This window comes from Pan troglodytes, chromosome 7, assembly GCF_028858775.2.
Source record: "Pan troglodytes isolate AG18354 chromosome 7, NHGRI_mPanTro3-v2.0_pri, whole genome shotgun sequence".
NCBI lineage: Eukaryota > Metazoa > Chordata > Mammalia > Primates > Hominidae > Pan > Pan troglodytes.
The window spans coordinates 85,352,501-85,376,428 of record NC_072405.2 but is presented as its reverse complement, the minus strand read 5'-3'; the positions used below and the strand labels follow the sequence as shown (position 1 = coordinate 85,376,428).

At 35.5% G+C, this 23,928-nt stretch overlaps 1 protein-coding gene across 5 annotated transcripts in view; it reads right to left on the bottom strand.

Moving 5' to 3' along the window:
• Positions 1-23,928, bottom strand: part of ZFHX4 (zinc finger homeobox 4) — a 185,889-nt gene that overhangs the window by 135,362 nt on the left and 26,599 nt on the right. For all 5 annotated transcript variants that reach the window (XM_016959589.4, XM_016959587.4, XM_016959590.4 and 2 more), the window contains exon 3: positions 23,675-23,928. This exon is cut by the window's right edge. In XM_016959589.4, coding sequence (XP_016815078.3) covers positions 23,675-23,928 — 254 coding nt within the window. The remainder of the gene's footprint in view (positions 1-23,674) is intronic.

Below are 23,928 nucleotides of genomic sequence, written 5' to 3'. Positions count from 1 at the left end.
ATCATATCGCATTATAAAGATGCTAGCTAAAATTAGTAAGTCCAGTGTGGTCAGCATTCATTCCTTTGATTCCAAAATATATATTGACACTAATTTTGTTATATATTGATAGAATATTGTTCTACTTTACTGATACCGAAAGTGTGAAACAATGGACTTATTTACTTTCAAAATTTGAGATTCTTTTATTTATATTTGTAATAAAATTTTTGCTAATATTCACAGACTGAGGAGGAAAGAAGTGGAGCAGCTCTTTTATTCACTCAAACCCATGTACTCACTGGCCATGTACTGCCAATAGCTGCATCGCATCACAGTCTCCCATTGCTAAGAAGATAAATGCCTTCAATTGTACTGACTCTCAACTATAACCTGAAGAGGAAACAACCAATTCTTTCTTGACTCAGACAATGGGCTTCTCTCCCTTCTCCCCATCTCCAAACTTGACATCCACCTATCCAAATCCTGCTAGTATCGAGCCAAACACTTCCTGTTTTGCCCTACTAACTGTACTCTCTTTTAGCTGTAAAAGGGCTTACCACTTTGTAACTCTTTGTGAGCACTCTCTAGATAGCTGGTTTTACATATACAGGGTCTGAGAGTCTTATGAAAGGTATGGACACACTCTTCAGAGAGAAGAATGTGTGCTTTTGTATATACTCAGGACAGTCTCCTTCCACACCTTTCTGGATGTCTTTCATGTGCATGGGCCCCAGATGGGTAGCGTCAGCCTTTGGAGAAGCTTATCAGTAAAGAATGATTATTAGAGCACAGCCTCCAGGAGAGAAGCCAGGGTTCATATCCCAGCTCCTCAAATATCTGTATGATCCTGGGAAAGACACCTGACCTTGCTATGCTCCATTTCCTAATCTGTACAACTGCATGTACTTCAGTGGGCTGTTGTGAGGATTGAATGAGACAATGGACGTAAAACATTCCTCGCTACACAGAACTTAGCTATGATGTAGTGATACAAAACGTAGGAGCTTTATAGATGTTGTATTAGTTCTTTGTGTGTATCCCTTAATCATCCCCAAGTCAAGGACCAGGTGCTAATTAAGTTTGCGTACCCCAGGACACCTTTAAAATAGTTTTATTTATTTATTTATTTTTTCAGATGGAGTCTCGCTCTGTCACCCAGGCTGGAGTGCAATGGTGCAATCTCGACTCACTGCAACCTCTGCCTCCCGGATTCAATCGATTCTCATGCCTCAGCCTCCCGAGTATCTGGGACTACAGGTGCCCACCACCATGCCCGGCTAATTTATGTATTTTTAGTAGAGATGTTGAGACCATGTTGGCCAGGCTGGTCTTGAACTCCTGACCTCAAGTGATCCACCTGCCTCGGCTTCCCAAAGTGCTAGGATTACAGGCATGAGCCACTGTGCTCGGCCTAAAAATAGTTTTAAAAGTACACTGTTGAAGAAAAACTCTTAATAAAGACATGAATTTTTATAACAGCATATGATATGAACACAGTTTGCAGAATGAATACATTTTCTTCAGAGTTTAAAACTCTTCAGTCATTATCTCTTTGTTCATGTGGTCACAAAGCATTCTATTGGCCACAACTAAACCAGTTCCTTCTTTTTAAAAATAATACAGATGGACCTCTTTGGGGGATGGTTTTAATATTGCCTGTCTGCCAGGAAGGAGACTCCTCAAGGTCTCCTTTGTCCTTCTGATTCAAGATGAATTATTTTTTTCTAGAATCTTTTAATTCAATTATTCCAGAAGTAAATTACTTTATATTAACAAATAGAAACACAACAAACAAACACCAAGTTCTCCTTCGTTGCTTTGAAACTTTTTTTCTCCCAGTTACACGGAAGGATCTCTAGTTCTTTCTGATACACAGTACAAAGATTCACATGGCCTAGCTTCACGTCCCTTTATTATTTCATAGACTTCAGTAAATTCTGCTCCTATTCTTCTTCTTTTGAGATTTATTAATACCAGCTTTTAGTCATCTGTAAACCCATACAGGCTGGCTGCAAGCATTCCTGTTACCCTGGTCTGGAGCTTTTCAATCTGTTATATGTCTTTTGGGGTGAAAGGTTCACATCTATAATATTTCTGTTTTGTTCATGCTGATGCAATAGAATTTTATAACATACAACAAAGAGCTAGAATCTGAGCACCAGCATATGTAAAATTATGTTAAGAGAAAAGGGCAAATCCCAGGACCACTGTAAGAGGCAGAGTCTAAGAGGCCCCATTCTCGAGCCATCTATCTCATGGGAGTACTTTTCCAATTAATTGGAATAATATGTCACTGAAATTGAACAACAGAAATCATCTTTGCTCTCTAAAACCATGAAAATTAGATATTTTGTACAAAAAGTAAGTAAAAAGGAGGCTTGTTAATTAACAATTTAGCAGAATCATTTCAAGTCACAACTCCCCACTTCATAAGTTCCTCTTCATTCCTAACCAAATAAAACAAAATATTATTCGAGCAGGACCATCGTTTCAGCCTTAATCCCATCAATTTACTCACAGATTTATTTAAGTTCTTACAAACAACTAACCTTCAAAGCAGAAGGCACACACCATATTTCTCCTCTTGTCAACTTGATGCTGGCTATCATTACAATGGTAGTAGATCTATAGGGTGGGGAATATGGAAATGAACAGAAACTGCTTCCAAAAATTCCATAAAAATTATATTTTTATGATTGTAGGTGTCCTATTAAAGGATTTTTAGTTAAACAAATTTTTGCTCAATCAAACCCTTTAAGAACCACTAACGAGCAATTTCAGAAAGAAAGTTGATGTACCAATGCTTTAGCATTAAATTATCTTTGACCTTGAAATATTACCATAGGCAATGAGGTAGTATTCATCATCATGAGATTATTTGGAGGTCAAGTCTCTCAAATAAAACTTACATTTTCCTAAAACCTATGAAAATGGTGGGAAATCTTCTGATCATCAGAACCAAAATCACTTATTTCAATAATTAATAGAACTAGTTGTGAATATGAATATTTAAAGAGTCAACACAAAGAAACCTTGATAATTCAGGGTAATCACTTCCATAAAGATTGGGGGGGTGCTCTCCCAGACTGTGTTAGTTGTCACTAATAACCTATTTCAAACCTGTGACTTTGCAAGGACCTCATTTTGATGGCCTGATAGTGTCAGGCACAGATTTCAATGTTTAAATTATTAAAAACCATGATAAAGGCCGGTTCTTCCACTTGCATTGAAAGGGTGTATGCTCTTCCTTTCATCTCTTGATTAACATGGGGCAGACTTTCCAATTTGTGGATTAACTATACCTTTTACTAGTTCTTTTTCACTCACTGATTTCCTGCCTCTTGGCCATTTCTTAGCTCATTTTCATATCCCCCAGAGGGGAAAGAGAAAATTAAACTCAAACCTATGGAATTTGCTCTAATGAAAGGAAAAGGAAGATATTGGAAACCAGTGGCTAAAATGAGGTTTGGGGATTTTCTTACTTGCCTTGGTTCCAGTTAACCTAGAATATCGAGGGCCTACTTTATATGAAGTCATTTATCCTCCACCTCCACAACATGATTTAACCGTGACCAGGATGGGAAAGCTATTACACAAACCAGAACTTTCGTGAAGTTTCTTAAACAAAATTATATTAAGAAGATAATATAATTCTTGAGACAGATATATATTTAAGATGCAAAATTTCACAAAAACAACTTGGACTACACATCTTTCTGACTTCAGAATTATTTTTAGGTGTTGGCTAAAAAAATAAAAATAAGGTATAATGGCTCAGAATGTAATAGGTTTCTGCTTATTTGTTGCTTTTACTGATAGAGTATTCCAGCTCAAGTTCCCCAAAGGGTTAATGCTGCTGAGTGAGATGAAATTCATGAGCATAATCCTAAACAAGTGAGGTGAAGTTCTATCAGGTCTATTTCAGCTATCAGGGATTACTGCTAGCTGTCTAATCCTGCTGAGCCTCAGGGAGGAACGTTCTATTGTATTTGAAATCCTGGCCAGGAAAGAACAGAAGGTTAAATGGGTGCCTTGCTCTGTAATCAAATATCACAGGCACTACTTATCTATTCAATGAACAACTGACGTAGAAAATCAATTAGGAACCAAATAGCTTCTTAGGAATTTCTACCCAGAAAGAAGCAAGATTTTTAAAAAACTGAATTTATTTGATATGTTTTATGGTAGAATACTATGAATTGTCAAGTTCCAAAAGTTGTTTTAGCTGGTATCTGAAATATGTATTCCTACAGGCTCTAAAGTTTCTGTGCTACTTGCTTGCAAAACCAGGAAGATTTTAGGAATAATGATACCACACTCCAGGACAGTGACTGAGTCACTTACCTAAGGAAAGGAGCAGCCATGCAAAATCAATCCACATGAAATACTGTTAAATCTGGATAAAGGTTCTGAGCAATAATGCAAATCTATATTATTATGTTTTTGTTGAGATGACAAATAATTTACCTCTTCTTAACTGCATTCCTTCAACAGTACATCATCTTCTGTGAAAATATTATGAGCGTTGAAAACGATGGAAGAAAAAAAAAAATGTGGCTGCGGCCCCAAGAGCTCTTTGTTTCCAGCAGAAAGAGGCTCCTTTTGGTGGCCTGAAGGTTAACACCCTTGTCTCACTACCCTCTTGCCCTGCCTGTCACTCTGAGTAGATGTCACAGTTGATGCACGCAGACGAACAGGCTGACCTGGCCAGTCAGCTTGACCTTGGATAGGCCTAAGATCAAATATGGTTATTAATATTGGGGACAGTCAAAATGTAATCTTCCAGACACTGGAGAAGTGAGCTAGAAATTATGCAGTAGGCACTCCCTGTCAATCAGAAGCATCATGACGCTAAGCATTAAAATGTTCATCTGGACCTGAGCAGGAATTAAGATAAACTTCTTCTTTTCTGTTCTGTAAATGCTGTTGAGTGAAATTTGCTCAGGGCCTTTATATGCCCAACTTATCTGTCCTTACACTTTCAATTATTTTTGGACTCTCTGCTTTATGAGAGTTTTTATAAGGTAATCTATTTGCAGGCTAAAGCAGATATAATTGGAAAAATATTGCCCTTTCATAGTCAAGGAAGATATTTTACAAATGGGATGAAATACTTTTAATACTCTCATTGTAGTTCAACGTGCATATAATTTGAACCATGGGTTCTCATTCTCTATAATTGTTATTCCTTTTAACTTTTTCTCAGAATATATCCATAATATGAGTTAAAAAAGGGAAATATAAAAAGTCATTTAAATGCTCAGGCAAATACAAAATGTGTAACAGTAATAATTGCATTACTATCTCAAACCACTACTAAAATGAAAACAGATATTTAATCTAATATTCCTTTCATAATTTACACTTTCATTTCCATATTCCCAAGTTATGGGCCTCTTGATGAGATGGTCATGTGTCCATTATGATTTGGCCAAAATGTCTGACAAAAGGGTATCAATATTTCCAATAAAAAATGTAGTTTTAAAATCATCAACTTTTCATTTAAGGACAGATCCAAAACAACACAAATAAAGAAAACAAAATTCTTCAGTTCCTGGGAAGAACTTGCAGTCTGCATTACAAATGTCCATTTTAACAAAGCAGTAAAATCATTTTCTTTGAAAAAAAAGATAGGCTCTTTTGATTTTTGTTGTCTGCAAATTTCCAAAAAAAAAAAACTTCTTTAAAAATGTATTAGGACTAATGTATCTTAATGAGATATTTTTGCATAATGAACTATTCATTTGAGCTCTTCGTGAAGGTACACGCAAAGCCTTCACACCACTGTCCCGAAGACTTTACAGGGTATGTAGCATTATGTTACAACAAACTGCCCCACTCCTTCAGCCTCCTGGTATTTCATATCAGTTGCTTCCTCAAGCAACACAAATCTATTAATGCTTTAATTTGTGACACTGCTAACTGGTATTAACAGATTATGACTTCGAAATGTCCTTGCAATTGTACTGGCACAGGAGGATGATATATTTGTCATAGCAGTGCAAAATGTTTTAGGTCACAGAAACATATAATATTGTACTATGTGTTTTACTTAAACAAAACCTCAAAAGGTTTATAGTACACTGATGTTTGCGCATTGATCAGTACCCTAAAATAACAAGGCAGGGCAAGAACCTTATGCCCTTCACTGATCTATATATATCAACTGGTAGCGATCAATAAGCGATCAAACCTATCAAATTACTAGCCAAGTCTTGAAATAATTGGTTTGATTTTTTTTAAACCAAATCACTCAGCTGTTTCATTAATCTAACTTTTTCACTCTGTGGGGAGGGTTTTTGATTCGTTTATGTCTCTTGTGAAACATAAGCTGTATTGCCAATGGAACTCAGATACAGTTTGGCACAAGCATTTTATATTAGATTCATATTTTAAAACTTAGCTCTTGTGGCCAGTACAGAACTGCTAGACTATTTCAAGTTGATCTGCAGAAGTGGTAGTTCTTTATGAAATACACAAAGATTCAGTTTTTAACTTACAGGTAGTTAAATACGATAACTTTTCCAGAGTAAAGTATTATGACAATGTACATTGTGTTGATCATAAGATTGTGTACCATATTTATTTGCTTGTTTTTAGCACTGATTGTCAAGGTAGCTGCCAATGCATCTGTATTCAATATTGTATTTGGGAGAAAAGTATGGGTTATAATTAAAGAAAATTGTCCAATTATAGAACATACAATAGAGAGTTCCCTTTCATACACAGGATGAAGAGCTATACATACATATATACACACATCAATATCTACACATACACACACCCCCATATACCTGTACACACACACTTATATCCAAATCTACACAGACAGAGAGAAAATATATGCTGCTATGAAGTGAAACTCCCAAAACAAACCTCAGAATCTGCCTTCCTAGAATAGCAAGGAAATGAAAAACTGAAGAATCATTACAGTGAGTTACAAATGAGCATGTAACCCAGTGGGCCTGTGGAAGTTGGCTCTCCTGAGACCTGTAAGATTCCTGTTCAGAAAATAGACTATATATCTACTGCCTGGGGATATCTTCATGTACAAAGGAAGTGGATTTCTGCAACCATGATGAGGCAAAGCATGATTCCAAAAATTTACCAAAAGATATTCTTACAAAATTTGATCCAGAAGCTTTGAGTATTTTAAACCAACTTCTGGACTCAGAATATGATTTCTTGGCCCAACAGTTCACTAAAGTGCCAGACCTTCAACAAAAGAATGGCTCTTTTGTACAGAAAGGGTTTCTTTGAAAACGCTTGCCATTTTTTCCTACTGCAATGAGATTTTTGTATATCAAAACATGTCAGACTCTTGTCCTAAGAGGCAAAACAATGTGAAAGATAGGGTAATACCATCAATGACTTACTTGGAAAGAGTATGCAGCATTGGCAGACCCTAGAAAAATCCTAGCCTGTCGTAGGAGAAGACTCACAGAGAAGAGCAGGCGACACAGTTTCTCTCTTCTGAAGAAGAGAGGAACAGATGCTAATGGAGCTAAGATTAGCATAATCATCATGTTCACCATCTTCTCTTGGAGCCTTAAGATCTACAAGCAACCTTCAAAGTTTTCTAGTCCAGTGGTCCCCCAATTTGACTGATTATCACTATCATGACCTCGGAATCAGGATGTTTTAAAACTTACAACAGGTTCATCTCCTTCAACCTTCACTATTATATTCATTTCAGATTTGTCAACTGGATATACAGCCATTTCTAGAATGCCTTTTCACATAATCCTTTCACGACTGCAAAAAGTTTGAAAAGGTCTTTCTTTCTGATAAAAATCTCAGTGGTAAATGTTTTTTGGGGTTTTTGTTTTGTTTTGTTTTCTATACCTATAGCCAATATCAAGTAGAGTCCATTCATTTCAGCCCTGGCTACCTTTCTAACTGCTTCAATGCATGGTCCCATTCAAACTCGTCACTTTCCCCAAGATTAGAGGAAGAGTTTCATGTACACAAATCCGAAGGTACTGATGACACAAATGTTCCACGTCAAAAATACTAATTATATTACCTATTTACAATAAGTAATCATTTCTTTGTTTAATAGGTGAGTATATGTTTAATGCTTTACTGTCTCCTCCACTAAACCACAAACTCCCCCAGAGCAAAGGCTATGTCCATCCTGCTTGACACCATATCCTTATTTCCTAGCATAGAGTCTGGGAGAGTGGGCTCTCAATGAATGAATACATGAAATGAGTAATCAAATAAGTTTAAAAAAAAAGCAAGGGAATTAAGAGATATTTAGTTATTTTTCCCTACATAATTTTTACTCTGCTTCCTGTTTATAAGAAAAACAAATAAACATATATTCATGGATTAAGCAAAACAATGGGAAACGAGCAACCTGACATATGTAATTAAATCAGTAATTTAAGATGAGATACGTATTAAAGCTCAGCATAATTTCAGCTCTTAGAACTGCAGAAGTGATTAAGTTTGGACTAGATCTCAAAGAGCATTAAGTGAATGCTAATCTTCTAATTCTAATGGTAACTCAGAGCCCATTTTATAGATGAAAAAATTGTTGTATCATCCCAAAGGCAAAAGGAAAGTAATGCCAGATACAGAAACTTTACGCATTCATTTTTCAGCTGTGAGCATCACTTACTACTGCTCATTTGCAAATTCACACTTGGCTGACTTGAAAACTGGTATTTAAAAGTGTAATACACAGTTCCTTTTCTGTGGGAAAACTTCTAAGAAAGAATGTATATTGAAGTTAAAGCATAAAAGAATACACAAATAGTTATTTTCTACGAGCTACATTCACTGCTTTTCAAGTTGATGAGTATGGCTACATTCCTCTTCAAAGCAAATTTCAATTGAAGGCCAATTGGGGGGATAAAGTTAAGAATGGCTTTTCAGGAATGACAAGTCCTAGATATAATAGTGTAACCAAGTACACTTACAGAAATTTAAAAATAAAGTGCCTTACCAATAATAAAAAAGCAGAAGTTATCTCCAAGTACAAAACGCAACGCCAATAGAGTGGATGTACTGACAAGACATGAGTAATATTTTCCACACATAAGGAAAGCTTTCATCTCAGAATCCTTTTTTTTCAAAGCTATTTTTGCATCTCAATTAAGATCTACAGAACTCAGTGGAGTGTTTTTTTCTCCATTTACTAATATATTAACTAAGGTACAGAAATTCTTGCAAAAAAAAAAAAACACATAAAAAGTGAGAAAGTCAGTTGGACACCTTGAGATAGAAAATACCTAACCTTGTTTTAAACTTTTCTTGAGTTACAGAGAGATATAGGCAGGTATTTGTGCATATTTTTCACTCTCTTTCTCTGAGACATTCCCCTATACCCTCCCACCATGTTCCATCCTCAGTATATTAATAATGGGAGGATATCAAAAATTGATACCCACCTCATTAAAGCTTATTAGGCTCATCAAGTGTTCATAGACATAAATACTGAAGTAGGCAGTCAATCTTTCAGTTTTACTGTGTTACAGACTCAAGAAAGCTGATGCAGAGAATCTTTTAGCATGTGATATGGTATAGGAGCTTATCATGTTTTCTTGCATAATTTCCCCTTAACTCATTTTAACAGTAAAACAGAAAGAAAAAATTACACAATGATAATGTTCTGACAGTAGGAACATTGGTAGCCCTTGATTGATCTCATCATACCCATGTCAATCAGCCACATGAAGATCTCCAGAAATTGAAAACTTCAAGAAACATTAGTAACTGTTTGAAACAAATAGGATTAGGCCTGAAATAGCAATAGATAAAATAGTAAGACTTTCAACATCGATTATTACATCAGATATGAGAAAGAGGCATATTCATACTTTTATACTCATAAAAAGAAAAAAAAATCCTGTCAGTTAGCAAGAAAAGTACCAAGAAATATTTAGGTTCATCCATATACTTACTATTATGAAAACATAAAAATCATACATACGGTCACAAACATCACATGGGTGGAGAGGTGGTGGTGAAAGAGAGAGAAGACTCCAATTATACTGTTACTGTACGTTATTTTTCAACAATGTGACAACATCTTTGTTGGTATGGAAACACGAAGACACTCTTTATCAAAGTTCTACAAATCAGAAATCTAATTTTTCCCCAAATACCACAAGAAATCTAAATATTAATTCTCTAAATGATACAAAGGACTAAACACTACAAAAATGTGTTATATAAAGCACTAAAAATGTCCTTACAAACTTCTGGAATTCAGGAAAGCTGTGAACAGGGACAACTTACAAGAAAAAATAAAGCACAGAGAAAAAGTATAAGGTATTTGCTTCTTAAAACTGATGAGCTTCTTGAGGACGGGGAGAAGCTCTCCAGTTTTTCCCTTTGTGTCTGTCTCATTTGCCTTGGGGGCCCAGAACAGGGCATTTTTAATCAATTAGGATAAATAAGCCTCTCTGTATTACTAGAACATCAAACAACATATACTTAAGTAGATTTAAGCTGTCATAAATGTACCAATTTTTTCATTCCTACAAATATGGCAAATTCAGTTTGTAGATGTTTTTCAAAGAACATAGTATGAACCAAATAAATGATTCACATTCAGACTTTATAAAGAACTAAAGCCTACATACTGGTATGAGTGATTTTTCTAATTTGCCAGCCCTCACTTCTCCTCCTTCAAAAGACTCTAAATCTTTACCTTTCTCATCATTCATTCTTTTCTTCCTGCCTCAGGGGATACATGTCCCCCTCAAAGACCAACTATTACAGTTGCACCTGTATTCCCATCCCCTTCTGCCACAAACAGGGCCTTCCCTTCCAGGTATCCCCTCTCGAGGCAGCATCTCACTGTAATAAAGTGTTCTATTTAACAACGTGGGTGCTGAACCAGACAGTCTGAGTTCAAGTCCTGACTGAGTTATCACTGTTACTACTAGCTATGTGACCTTATATAAATGAAGATTTCATTGCCTTAGTTTCTTCATCTTCAAAATGGGTATAATAATAGTAGCTAATCTAATAGGATTGCTGTGAGAATTAAATAAGTATATATATTTAAAGAACTTAGGATATTATCATGACACCAAATAAGTGCTCAATATATGCTACCATCAATTTTCTTAACTGAGGTAGTCAGTCAGAGAAGAACAGAAGATGGATAAGAGACATTGAGAGAATGATAAAAATGTGAAGTATTCTTTAAAGGACCGGGGAGAAGGAACAAATCAGGCAAAAATTAAGAACAGACGGCAGTAATGTGAATCCAGTTAATATTATTGACTGTCAATCCAGCTGTTTCACTGCTATGTATATACCCCAAGAAAAAAGAAAGCATATGTCCATACAAAACCTTGTATATAAATGTTCATAGCATCATTTTCCATAATAGACAACAAGTGGAAACGACCCAAATGTCCAGCAATTAATGGGGTATAAATAAAGTGTACTATACCTATGCAATGAAAATTTGGTAATAAAAAGGAATGAACTGCTGATACATGCTACTGCACAGATGAACCTTAAAAACATTATGCTAAGTGAAAGAAGCTAGTCACAAAGGACCCCATATACTATGATTCCATCTATATGAAATGTCCAGAACAGGCAAATCTATAGAGACAAAAAGCAATTAGTGATTGCCTAGGGCCGGAGAAGGGAGGATTGGGGATAAGGGTGGGAAGCTGAAACAGTACAGGATTTCTTCTTGGGATGATGAAAATATTCTAAAATCAATTGTGGTGATGGCTGCATAATTCTGTAGAAATTATAAAAATTATTGAATTGTATCCTTTAAATGGATTAGTTGAATGGCATATGAATTATATTTCAATAGAATTGTTGCAAATAAAAAAATGAAGTGGAGGCAAAGCAGAAGACAATGGTCTCAAGATTCACTGTACTCTCAACATGGTAGATTTTGTAGCATATCACTTTAGTCCTTTCCCTTTCTAATGCAGAACTGCTTTCTTAAAACTTTCAGTCACATTTTCCTATAGAACTGCATACTTCAATATTGGGATTGCCATCTTATTTCATCATTTTCCCACTATGAACATCTGACAGTCGGTCAGTTTAAGAAGATACTTGTTTGGGTTACCTAATACTCTGAATTTCAAGGATGTCTCTAAATCTAAGAATCTTGTGGTATCTATTATATCTTTAAGACCAAATAAAAGAGCAGAGTGTTAATTAGGTAGACAGTAATTTCAGAAGCACTTTACTTTTAAAATATTTTCTAAAAATACTTAGTACTAAAGCCTTTGCAAAAGCATATCTACTCCAAGGTTGGGAGCAGGACTTGCCTTTTGTAGGAAAAAAAAAAGGCTTACTGTCCTCCCACAATTAGCAAGGCCATTTGCTTTTTGGATAAACTATCACTTTTAGCAAATCATATCCTGTTCTCTGATCCTTTGATTAGTCATGTGTACATACAGAACTGATTTCAGTGCTTCTTGACGAGTCTTGCACAACATCATCAAAGGTTTATTATCTCTAGGAACTGAGAACCCTTACATTGTGCAGGAAGAGATTTCTGTGATCTACTTTAAAACAAAATACAGGGCATTAATGATTAACCCGTAATCTCCATCAATTTTAATACATTTTTATATATTCTATTCTCATTCTTCTCTCTCTCTCCCTCTCTCTTACACACACACACACACACACACACACACACACATGCAATTCATCCCAAGGAAGTTTGGACAAAAAAAATATAATAGGTCTTCTTGGATATATATGGAAAATATCATTGAGGTACTGGCATTTGGGCTTTTTTAATCACCTAACACAGGAGATCTGAATAGATCCATGTTCTACATTCATTGAAAGAATTAAATTGTTCACTTTTTGGAAAAGCGTGTGTGTGTGTGTGTGTGTGTGTGTAATCAATTTCAGTGTACTTTCTTCTTTATCAGTGATTTGCCAACACATTATCAAGCTGCTGTAATTAAGGCGGTAGTCATAATTCAGACTGACCTGGTACATGGAACAGCAACTTACAACTAAACATTATACCAGACATTTAAAACATACATCTAAGGAAATGTGGAAAAAAACTGAGCAATAGGATAATCAGGAAGAGATTTTCTCATTTTGTGACTTAAAGAGAGTAGCTCTACCTTCATGTTAAGAATTGATGCTCTAAAAATTAAACAGCTCTTCAAAAATCTCATTTTAGTTTTTCTAATATTTACAGAATTAAGAGAGCCAAGACTATTTTTCTCTGAAAAAAAGTTATTTGTAAATTCCCCTTGCACCTATTTTTAAGGAATTCAGTTATGAAACTGGGGAGTATTTTCTCAGGAAATACTCATCGTGGAAAAATTTGGTACTTCTATTCCATCCAAATGTGCGGGTTTTTTAAATTACCTAATTTTCTAATAAAAATCATAAACCAAAAAATAATAAACCAGAAATTGCCTTTAGACACATTTCTTCTCAAAAGATATCACAGGATTTCTGTTTAAAGAATAGTGATATTTGGCTTCACATAGTAAACGAGAGAATTTTCTCCCTTTATCATGTGATGTAAATTCATTAAATAAAATAAATTCTAAAAGGCAAATTCTGGTTTTATATAATTCCCATTTTAGCATGTCAATCTTTTTCAAAAAAACACTATTTGGTTTAAAAATTGGGAATTATTTTCCTCCTTCTCCATCACTGATACCACCTACGCTGTTACTCAGTAGTAAGTGCTGAATATATGTTGAGTTGAAAGGAGATGTCTTGTAAATTGACTCTCTTTCAGAGGTGTCAGCAATTAGACTTGCTACCTGATTTTTCACAATTGAACAATGAATGATTTTAGACCCTAAGGATATATGCTAGTGTTATTCTCAGGCCTGCCAAACGAATAGTTAGAAATATTTTAAGTCTATAAAAAATACTGCACATTACAGTTATCAAAATATCCTTACAGGCTGGATGCAGTGGCTCATGCCTGTAATCCCAGCACTGTGGGAGGCTGAGGGGGGCAGGTCACTTGAGCCCAGGAGTTCGAGATCTGCCTGGGCAACATAGCGAAACCTCGTTTCTCAAAAAAATACAAAAATTAGCCCAGGGTGGTGGCACCTGCCTGTGATCTTAGCTACTTGGGAGTCTGAGGTAGGGGAATTGCCTGAGCCCAGGAGGTCAAGGCTGCAGTGAGCAGTGATCACGCCACTGAACTCTAGCCTGGGTGACAGAGCAAGACCCTATCTCAAAAAAAGAAAAAGAAAGAATAAAAATCTTTACATGCTTTACACACATCAACCATAGTTATTGGGAGTTTCCATGCTGTTAACAATTCTGTTATGCCAAGCTACGACTATTCTTACTTTCCAGTAAATGAACATTCTTTAATAGATGTGGTCAACTGCAGCAATGTCAGTGACTGACAATTTTCTGCCGGATCAGATACCCAGATTCAGGGAGGCAAGATTTCTCCAAACATCTCTAAGTCCAGTTAATACAAGTAGTTCTATCAAGACTTTGGGCTTTACATTGAAATCATTAGCAGAATTTTGAGGAGGAGAGAGGAAAGGAGTGTATTATCAACATATGATGGAGAGAAAATCCCTCGAGTCTTGTAACTAAAATGGATCAAAGTAAGACGTAGAAGATAAAATTAAGATAATAATAATAATAATTCAAAACAAGATGATTTTTTTAAATCCTAAGAAGTAGCAAGTGAATACAACTTCCTCCAGTAGTTGTAAGGAAACCAGGAGAAGGAGAAAGAGACTCAGGTTCTAGGCAGTGAGTAGATTGTGCTTCAGTTGTTCTTGTGTAGTAAGTTAAATGCTTAGGGAGGCACATTCCCTCTTTCAGGTCAGCAGGGTACCATTTAGTGCATTACTGCTGAGGTACCCTGGTGACCTGAATGAATTAATGCAGCTTCCAAAGGTGCTTAACTTGCAAACACTGAGAGCTCAGGCACTAGAAGTGATAAATATTCTATTAGTCCTTTCTATTTAATATACCAAATACCCAAACATGCCAGTAAAAGGAAGACTTTTAAAAATCTCTGTCATCCCAGGACATACAGCAGCTAACAATTTTAACAACAGTTTCTCCTTCCTGTTCATAGGTGACCCAGTGGGTTTAAGTTCATCATCTCAGTAGACTACATTCATGTGCACAAACCTACCAGCCAGCTCTTACTACATCTGCAATACCTTTAAGAAAATCTGCTTGCTTGAAGAAGTGAAAATGCGCTACTTTCCCATAACCTGCTCTTCCTATCCTCAAATATAGAAGTCTTCTTAATTAAAAAACCTTATTAATGTGGGCTAGGGGCATAAGCTGAAAAGAGGCCAAGGTTAGAATTCCAGCCCAGCCTCTTACTATCTATAAGGACTCAAGCAAGGTGTTTTTCTCTGAATCTGTTTCCTCATATGTCAGAGTATAATAATAGCATATGGCTGTTAGGAAAAGTATGTGAAGTAATGTACACAAAGAGTTTAACTTACATGATTATTGTAAGTATGTTCTCTCCAAAAAGTAATGCCATTGTAAAAGGCAATAAATAAGTAAGTCAATTGTCAATATGGGTTCACTGTTGACAGATTATCTGGCATCAGGAGGGTTTTTTTTTGTAAAATTCTTCTGAATATCCCATAAATTTTATATAGATAGTAAATTGCCAACTCTATCGATAAATGAGGCCTTCTTGCAAAAGGACATGTAATCATAGACTACAAATCATTATTTTAAAGCTTTAAAAGCTTTCCTCCCAAACTGGAGTTAACTGTTACAGTTGGATTTATCAATAGATCATTTCTTCCCACATTCAGCCCTGTATTCCAATAATTTTATTAGCAGATATCGAGGAACAAATAGTTCTTCAATCATAACCTTTCTCTGCACTACTCCTTAAAAATTGCTTGATGGAAAAATATAGTCCTAACACTAACCCCTTAAGCAGCAGAAGAGAGAAATGTATATTTTATGCTAGTACTTACAATGAAATAAAGTCTATAGGAAATTCTAAATCAAAAGAATATGATCTCCATACACTTTAATATTTATGTATGCATATTTAATTTATGTAAGTTCAAGATTACAAAATTTCCTTAAAGATAAGGAAAATAAAATGTTAATAAAATGGTGTAAAACCAAGTGAAATAAAATATGGTCACAACAACTGTTTTTATCTGTGATAATAACACTGTAACTGGTCATTACAATAATGTATCTTTAAGCAGTACTTTCATTGACCTTATTGTAAATTGAATTTACAGAGGTTTCCCAAGAGTTATACTACATTTTTATCCTGGTTATTTAAAGGGGTGGATGGTAGTTGTAATTAGACACATTTTGCATTTCTTTTTTTTTTTTTTTTTTTAAGATGGAGTCTTGTTCTGTTGCCCAGGCTGGAGTGCAGTGGCGCAATCTCGGCTCACTGCAACCTCCACCTCCTGGGTTCAAGAAATTCTCCTGCCTCAGCCTCCCGAGTAGCTGGGACTACAGGTGTGCACCACCATTGCTGGCTAATTTTTGTGTTTTTAGTAGAGTCAGGGTTTCACCAGGCTGGTCTCGAACTCCTGACCTCATGATCCACCCGCCTCAGCCTCTCAAAGTGCTGGGATCACAGGCGTGAGCCACCACGCCTGGCCTGCATTCTTTATTATGTGGTTTTCTTCTTCATATTCTAGGAGATGCATTAGTAGCAACATCCTCATGTTAGAAAACTACATATATGTCCTAACAAGTAGAAAAGCTCTATCCTGCCCTCAAGTTCCCACCATAATCGTTGTCTAAAACTGATCAATAAAGTCTTGCTATGCAATAGGGCAATAAAAGTAAGCAAAAACACAGAAGTGACATTATACTACATCTACTGATGACTCAAAAGACCACTCACATGCAGCCCTTTGACTAAACATTGCTGAAAAAATGCATGGAAACTCTTGATGACTACGTCCATAGATTTAACTCTGAACAACTTTAATGTCCCCGACATCTAAGCACCAAATGTAACCCATAATATTGGTGAGCAGAATGAGTTAGGAAGTATCACCTTAGAAAACTCTTTGTCTCTGAGCAGCACTTAGAAAGATGGCTTATATTCCATCACATCAATGGGACACAGCCACCATACCAGACACTTCAAAACCTTTCACATAGTAAGTGTTCAATAAGTGCTTCTATATTTACCAGAAGTAAAAATTGAGATATCGTCTGTGTATTCTGCTAACAGAATGGTGGCCTTTGTGACTGTTATACTAATCGCCATCCTCTTGAGTTATAGAATCCGTGAAGGTGTTTCCTCACGGTTATTGGTTGCTGTGCCTCCATGCCTGTCCTTCACCTTTCAAACAAATCAAATCCTCCCATATGCTCTCCTGGAATAGGCTGATAATTTGGGGGGCAGGCAGAAAGCACCTTTTAAGGCTTGAATTTCCAGCAACATTTCCAGCAAAGTTCAGGAAGGCCAGATGTTCTGGAAGCAGAACCACGGTCAATATACACACGCCGGCTCCTCCTCACTCCACCCAGGGCCAAGACCCTTTCAGCAGTGTGAGGCCTGGTTAACGTATGACTTTCACTGCATTATGGCATGGCATCCCAACACCCACTTGAACATCTCAGCAATTTTAAACAAGCTCCAATGACGGGGACTATTACATTTAAGCCACAGAAACACACAGGGAGAGCACATTAATTATGAGAGAACACCTTTGTCTGCATTACCTAAATGACCTCAGGGTGGGTGATAAATGAGCAATTTAGCTCTTTTGATTAAATCACACCTGCACTTCACATGAAATAGAATGAACACAAGTTACACAAAAAAATGTAATGTAAATCATAAAGTAGGAGTTGACATGAATGGGGGTGCCAAATTGACTCTGTTTCTGAGGTGTGGTGTGTTGTTGTTGTGGTGGTGGTGGTGGTACGTGGCGGTGGTGGTGGTGGTCGTGTGTGTGTGTGTGTTCAGGAGTAAATGAAGAAAGCTCTTAAGGAGGGGCACTGCTCTACCTAACCCCAATCCCTGACATAATCACTCCACTCCACACAAACATTAGAAATTCCTCCAGATCAGGCAGTTCCTTTTTAAAAAATGCACGCTGAAAAAGACTTCCAAGTCAATTACACCTTTGGAGGCACGACTCTGCTTTTATAAAAAGGCTTCATTCCCCTTAATTAAAAGAACGCTAGTTTTCTGTGGGGAATTAGATAGGTAATCTTGCAAGATGGGATATTTCCATGAAGAGAAGACCTAGGTGGGGTAAAACAGTAAGGATTTCAGGAAAACAGAAAAGAGCATAAGAGTATATTCCTGATGTGTAGGCAGACGGTGGCGTTGGTTAAGAAAAGACATACAGAAAATAGAGTAGGTGGGTTCTAATAACACACTTTGCTTTCTTTAAATTTTGTCTGGGTTTGATAACAATTTCACACAATAAAAATCATTCTATCTATCCTGACATGGATGTAGTAAGTTGCTAATGCCTGGTCTTAGTCAATCTTCCTAGGGATTGATATCTATCTATCTGTCTATCATCTATCTATCTATCTATCTATCTATCTATCTATCTCTCTATCCTTTGATTGACAGATTTTTCGTCACTTTTCTTTTCTGATATGGTACAAAGAGGGTTCTCAGCTCACAATGTAATATATTACTTGGCATGTGAATGCAGTGAGAAAGTCCATATTTGTGCTGAAGTAGCCATGTTATAACACACAGCCGTGCTTCAGCAAAAGTCAAGCTTAAAAACAGAAGTAGACGTAGTTGATAGGGCTGGCCAATTGCATTTGTTCTGAAAACACCAGGGATTTATTAGTTGCTATTAGCAAACCAACTCCTCTTTATTTAATCCATGTATTTATAAGTTATAAGTATTATGCAAGTATGTACTATTCTACTAGAGAAACTGTTTTTTTCAATCTCTGCCCTGTCTATTTATATAAGAATACAATAGAATAATTTGAACTGTGATTAGTTTTTTTTAAAACAAATCATGCAACTGGAATTAAATTTCACACTGCATTTCAACCTTGAAATGAACATAAATCTGAAACTAATACAAAAGTGCAAAGATTTCCATATTCAGGTTAATGTTTAGTAACAGAAAAGAATAACTTTTGTTTATCTCTGAAAACAGCTTTCTTCATCTAAACAAATGACTAGAATAAGATTAAGAAAAACTTGTTTTGGTTTCTTAGATACACACACATATTCCAATTTTTTTTCACACAATGACTTTTATGTAAATGTGTACCACACAATCTCCTGGCCTCCTTTACCATCACACCGGGACAATGACAGTTCAATAATTGAAATGGTACATATCTCGTATATTTGATTTTAAATTGCAAAGTTGGATTCAGGTCTATTGAAATGAAAATACCTGTGACTGTTTGTTAATTCCAAACCGATCGGGTTATTATTTCCTACTAAGAAAAAAAAAGGCACAAAAAGGTAGATGAACCTAATTATTCCATTTTTTAAATTTCCTTTACACATACTGTTCCCAATATGCCTCTTTGCATTCTCCTCTGTGGGCCTCCCCAACACCTTGATTTTAGTTCTTAACCAGGATTCTTTAATCCATAAGATGGATAATGAGAAAAACCCAAAAAATGCTCCACGGGGGAATGTTACACTAAAAGTTACCTAGGACTAAATCCCAAGTGTGTTCCTTTGCTCACCATGCAGACAGGCAATTTGTTCACTGCTTTCAGTCAATTTGATATCCAAATATGAAAAAGGCATTATGGAATTCAGACAGACTACTCTGCTTCACTACTAGCAGATGCAGGAAGGAAAAAAAGAGGTAGTATAATTAAGGCTTTGACTTTGAACAAGCAAAGCTGTGAACACCTCACTTATAAATACATATAATATTAAAAGAGCAGCCGAAGTACAGATGCAGCAAGAGTATTTCTATGTCCTGCACTGAATGGTGGTTAGACCAATCAGCTGGCCAGAAAAGTCTTGGCCATACTGAGCCAAAAACAAACTAAACTGTAAATCTGAAATATTGCCAGTTTCATTTGTTCTTCCTCAATTTGAACGTGTAGTGCTCTGTGATTTTCATTATATCTTTTTACTAGACTCTTTAGAAAAAGTTGGAGATCATTTAAGGGGTAGACAAAATTACAGTGCATTTTTGAAAAATAAAGGCTGGAAGTAAAGGAGTTTCTTTAATTTGTTCCTTAGTTGATTCGTTAATCCATCACTCATTCTACAAATATTTATTGAGAACCATTTATTTTATCAGTTGACTAAAATTTGTAAAGAATAGGAACACATGAAATTAGAAGAATATAATTAAATCTAATAAATGGGTTAGCTGAAAAACTGCTGTTTTATACACACACAGACACACACATTCACTTTGCAAGATTGATTGTAGCTAGCTATATATTTTGTATTTATTAATCTCACTTTGAATACATATTCAAACATTAAAAGTAAAGATTATGGGCAATCTTCAGTTTCATCTTATTGTTTTATTTTCCTAGAGCAATTTTGTTTCATCAATCAAATTTCTGGAGGAAAAGTCCAAATTTAGTAGTGCTTAGCACTTCAGAGACTCTCACTTGAAGAAATGGGTAAGATTTTCTTAACAGTAACAAAATTGCTTTTAAAAAAATTCTAAGGAAAATAATGCTGCCAAAAATGAATATAGCTTTGTTTGTTTTTGCAGTCATCATTAGCAATAGGCATAAAGGTATTCTTTTTTTTGAGTCCATATGGAAAGATCATCAACACATTCTGCCTCTGGGTTCTTTGCCAAAATACCATAACCCATAAGCCTTCTACCTTAAACATAAAAGGAAAGGTGTTGTTCTGGTTAAATAAAGAAATATTTTTTACTAGCATACATCTAATGTTAAAGCTGCCTAAATCCTGCCAAATATATTAAAAACAACATCTGTAAAACAGATTTTCATTACATTGATCAGTTTCAAGTCAAGCAGCCAGGCAGATGATGCTTCTAAGCTAACCTTAACCTTTAACTTTTAACCTCCTTAACCTAGAATAAGGACACACTTTTAGGTAATGCTGCTTCAGTTTGACAATGCAGAGGTAAAGTGGCCTATTCAAATTGAAATGACACATCACCACATTTAGTGTTATGAATCAATATGTTGTCAATAACAAGACAAGCTGTTTTCTCGCAGCTCTGTATTTGTCTTATAACTGCTACTTGTCACTTCCCCTTAATGTTTAAATAATTCATGATGCAAAATGATGTAAATTAAACTCCTAATGAAAATGAATTTTATAGAGGAGATTACTGTCTAGCCATTAACTCTGAAACTATTTTAAGTCTAATTTTAATATTTTCGCCATCATTTTTTTCTAGGTTCAGGCCAAGTTGTTACGTTCTCATTTAAAAGCAATTAATGTTACTTATGAACCACTTTTATTTTGCCAACACAAGCCAACCAAGCTTGCTAATATCCTCATTACTGCACTTGAAAATCCTCTATGATTCACAGTTTCTGAAATCAGTTTAGAAGTGGAATCCTCAACACAATGCTACTTGGAATATTTTTTTCAGTTACTAGTAGAAATAATGAATCCTTCTTGAAAGAAAATGCAAAAGAATAAAGTTCAATTGTCTAATACCAAGTCTCAATAGCTCAAATATTTATCTCTTCAATCTTCTATTAATTCAAGATAAGTTTGTTCAAAGTTTATTTGCTGACCATATTTAAACATTGTACTGAACAAGGATACTTAGGTATTTAAGAGATAAACAACTAAAGAAGAGTAAATTTTTATATGATTTATAACATTTTTAAGGAAAGAGTACACCTTTCAGTTGTGGGATCTGAAGCTCTCTCTGCTTTAAGGCCCTCTTTATAATCATGCTTTTGTCTTAATTGGTTGTTATAAATTCAAAGACAACATCCAACTCTCCATGAAAAGGAACTTCAAGGGTAACTGTGGCACCAAGCAAATTGCCCTGAAGAGAATGAGGTGGTCAATCCCTGCTTATGGAATGAATGGATAAACTTACACACACACACACACACACGCACACATACATTTAAATAATCATCAAGCAGTTAGACTAAATGTTTTCTGAAAAAATAAACAATAACACCCCACCTTCCTTTAGGTTCCCACAAAAGATTAAAAAAACAGAAAATTTATACATTTATATCTTCCATTCACAACATGTTAATTTAAAGTGTTAGAGGAGCTGCATGAATATAAACACAGTTTATGAATATTCTATATAGCTCCCAGGGTCTAAATCTATTATTTATACAAACTTAATGTTTGTTTTTCTCTCCTAGGTATTTTAAAAGTTTTAATAGGTCAGGTATCAACAGAAAAAAGTAGACAATTGAACAGTTGTCAACTGTTGCTGCAAAACCTATGAATTATAATACAATTAATCCTTTATATTATATTTTCAATACTGTCAACTTAGAAGCTTTCCATCTCACATTAGGGCCTGCACTCCCTTCAAACTCTGTAACGTAACCCAAATCTAATGCTTTCATTATTGATCCACAGAGTGCCAATATCACAGGAAGAGTGTTACAAAGTCTCACACTGAGTCGTTAGGATTTTATGCACAGTACATTTATCTAGAATTTCAACTTCAAGAAACAACCCAAACACATAGTATTAGACAAATCCAAATAAATAATTCCTTCACCTAATCTAAACAGCCTCAACCTGCTCTTTTCATGTGTGGTTATAATTTTAAATAGTGTTAGAAAAGTCATAGGTTTGATAATCACTGGTTGACTCCTGATAGTATAGTTAACACTGATTTCTAGTACAAATCAATAGACAACACTTGCAAAATGGATTTTGTAATCATATTTAGAGCTTGTTACAATGACTAATGGTTTGCAATATTTTCTGAATTTTAATATCCTCTAGACAAAAAGAAGTTTTTAATAAGTTACCAAGTTATTCATCATAGTAATGAATGTGTTATATTTGTACATGAACCAAGACAATCAAGACAATCCAGTGAACAAACTGCAGAAAATATATTAATCAGTAATTAGGGTTTAGAAAAAGTCAAGACAAGTTCTGTAATAAATGGTGTTCATCACTTGCACGTATTCAGTACATCTGCATAGTTTTCCAAGTAAAGATAAAAGTATATTTGCCATTGTATAAAGCATTGTATAAATAAGCATATTTATCTATACCACACCCATTTAGGAGGAAAATATTGATAGGAAGACAGTCGTACAAAATAACAACAGAATTTACTTTTTTTAGAGACTTCCAAGGATGCTAAGGGAGAGTGTGTTTACTCAGTGCTACTGAGCACACACAAGAAAACAAAGAAACAAACATTATGTTTGGAGCGTCATTGTTTGTCACCAAACAAAATATTATGCATTCACAAGGTTGGGCACTGATTTTGTCTTCTGCTCCCTGTAACCATTTACATTTAGCCAAGAGTGGTGCTAGGTTCAAAAAAAAAAAAAATCAATAGGTTTAAAAAGTATTATTTTATATATAACACTATCCCCCAAATTCTTTTATTTTGGGGAAGCCAGTGAAGAAATAAATGCCACTGAGACAGGTGTAAGTGAGACATAGGGTAAAACTTTATAAATAAAGCCTTCAATTCCATATATTTCAATATGTTTTTATAATGTTAATCAGAAACTGTGCCCCCTGCCCTTTGATGTTTTTTCTCTTTTTCTTTTTCTTAATTTGGAGACTTGTGCTCCAAGCTCTGAAAGAGTTAATTCCCTTTTCTAGTCTGTGCCAACGGAAATGGATGTCACTGCTTACCTTGTAGAGCTTCAGGGCCGCCTCGTGCCTGTGATTGGTGGTATGCAAGCGTAATTTATCCACACTGTTGGTGTAATAGTCACAGGCGTTACATTTTAGGTGAACAGGGTTGCCAATGGCAATACACTTCAACCTCCACTCATTGCTTTTGCCCCCTTCTTTAATGTGAGCCACCAGTTGATATTTCTGCATATGTTTATCAGTCTTGCAGTGTAGCTGGAAGTTGGCTTTGAGCTGAGTGTTGTAGTTGCAGA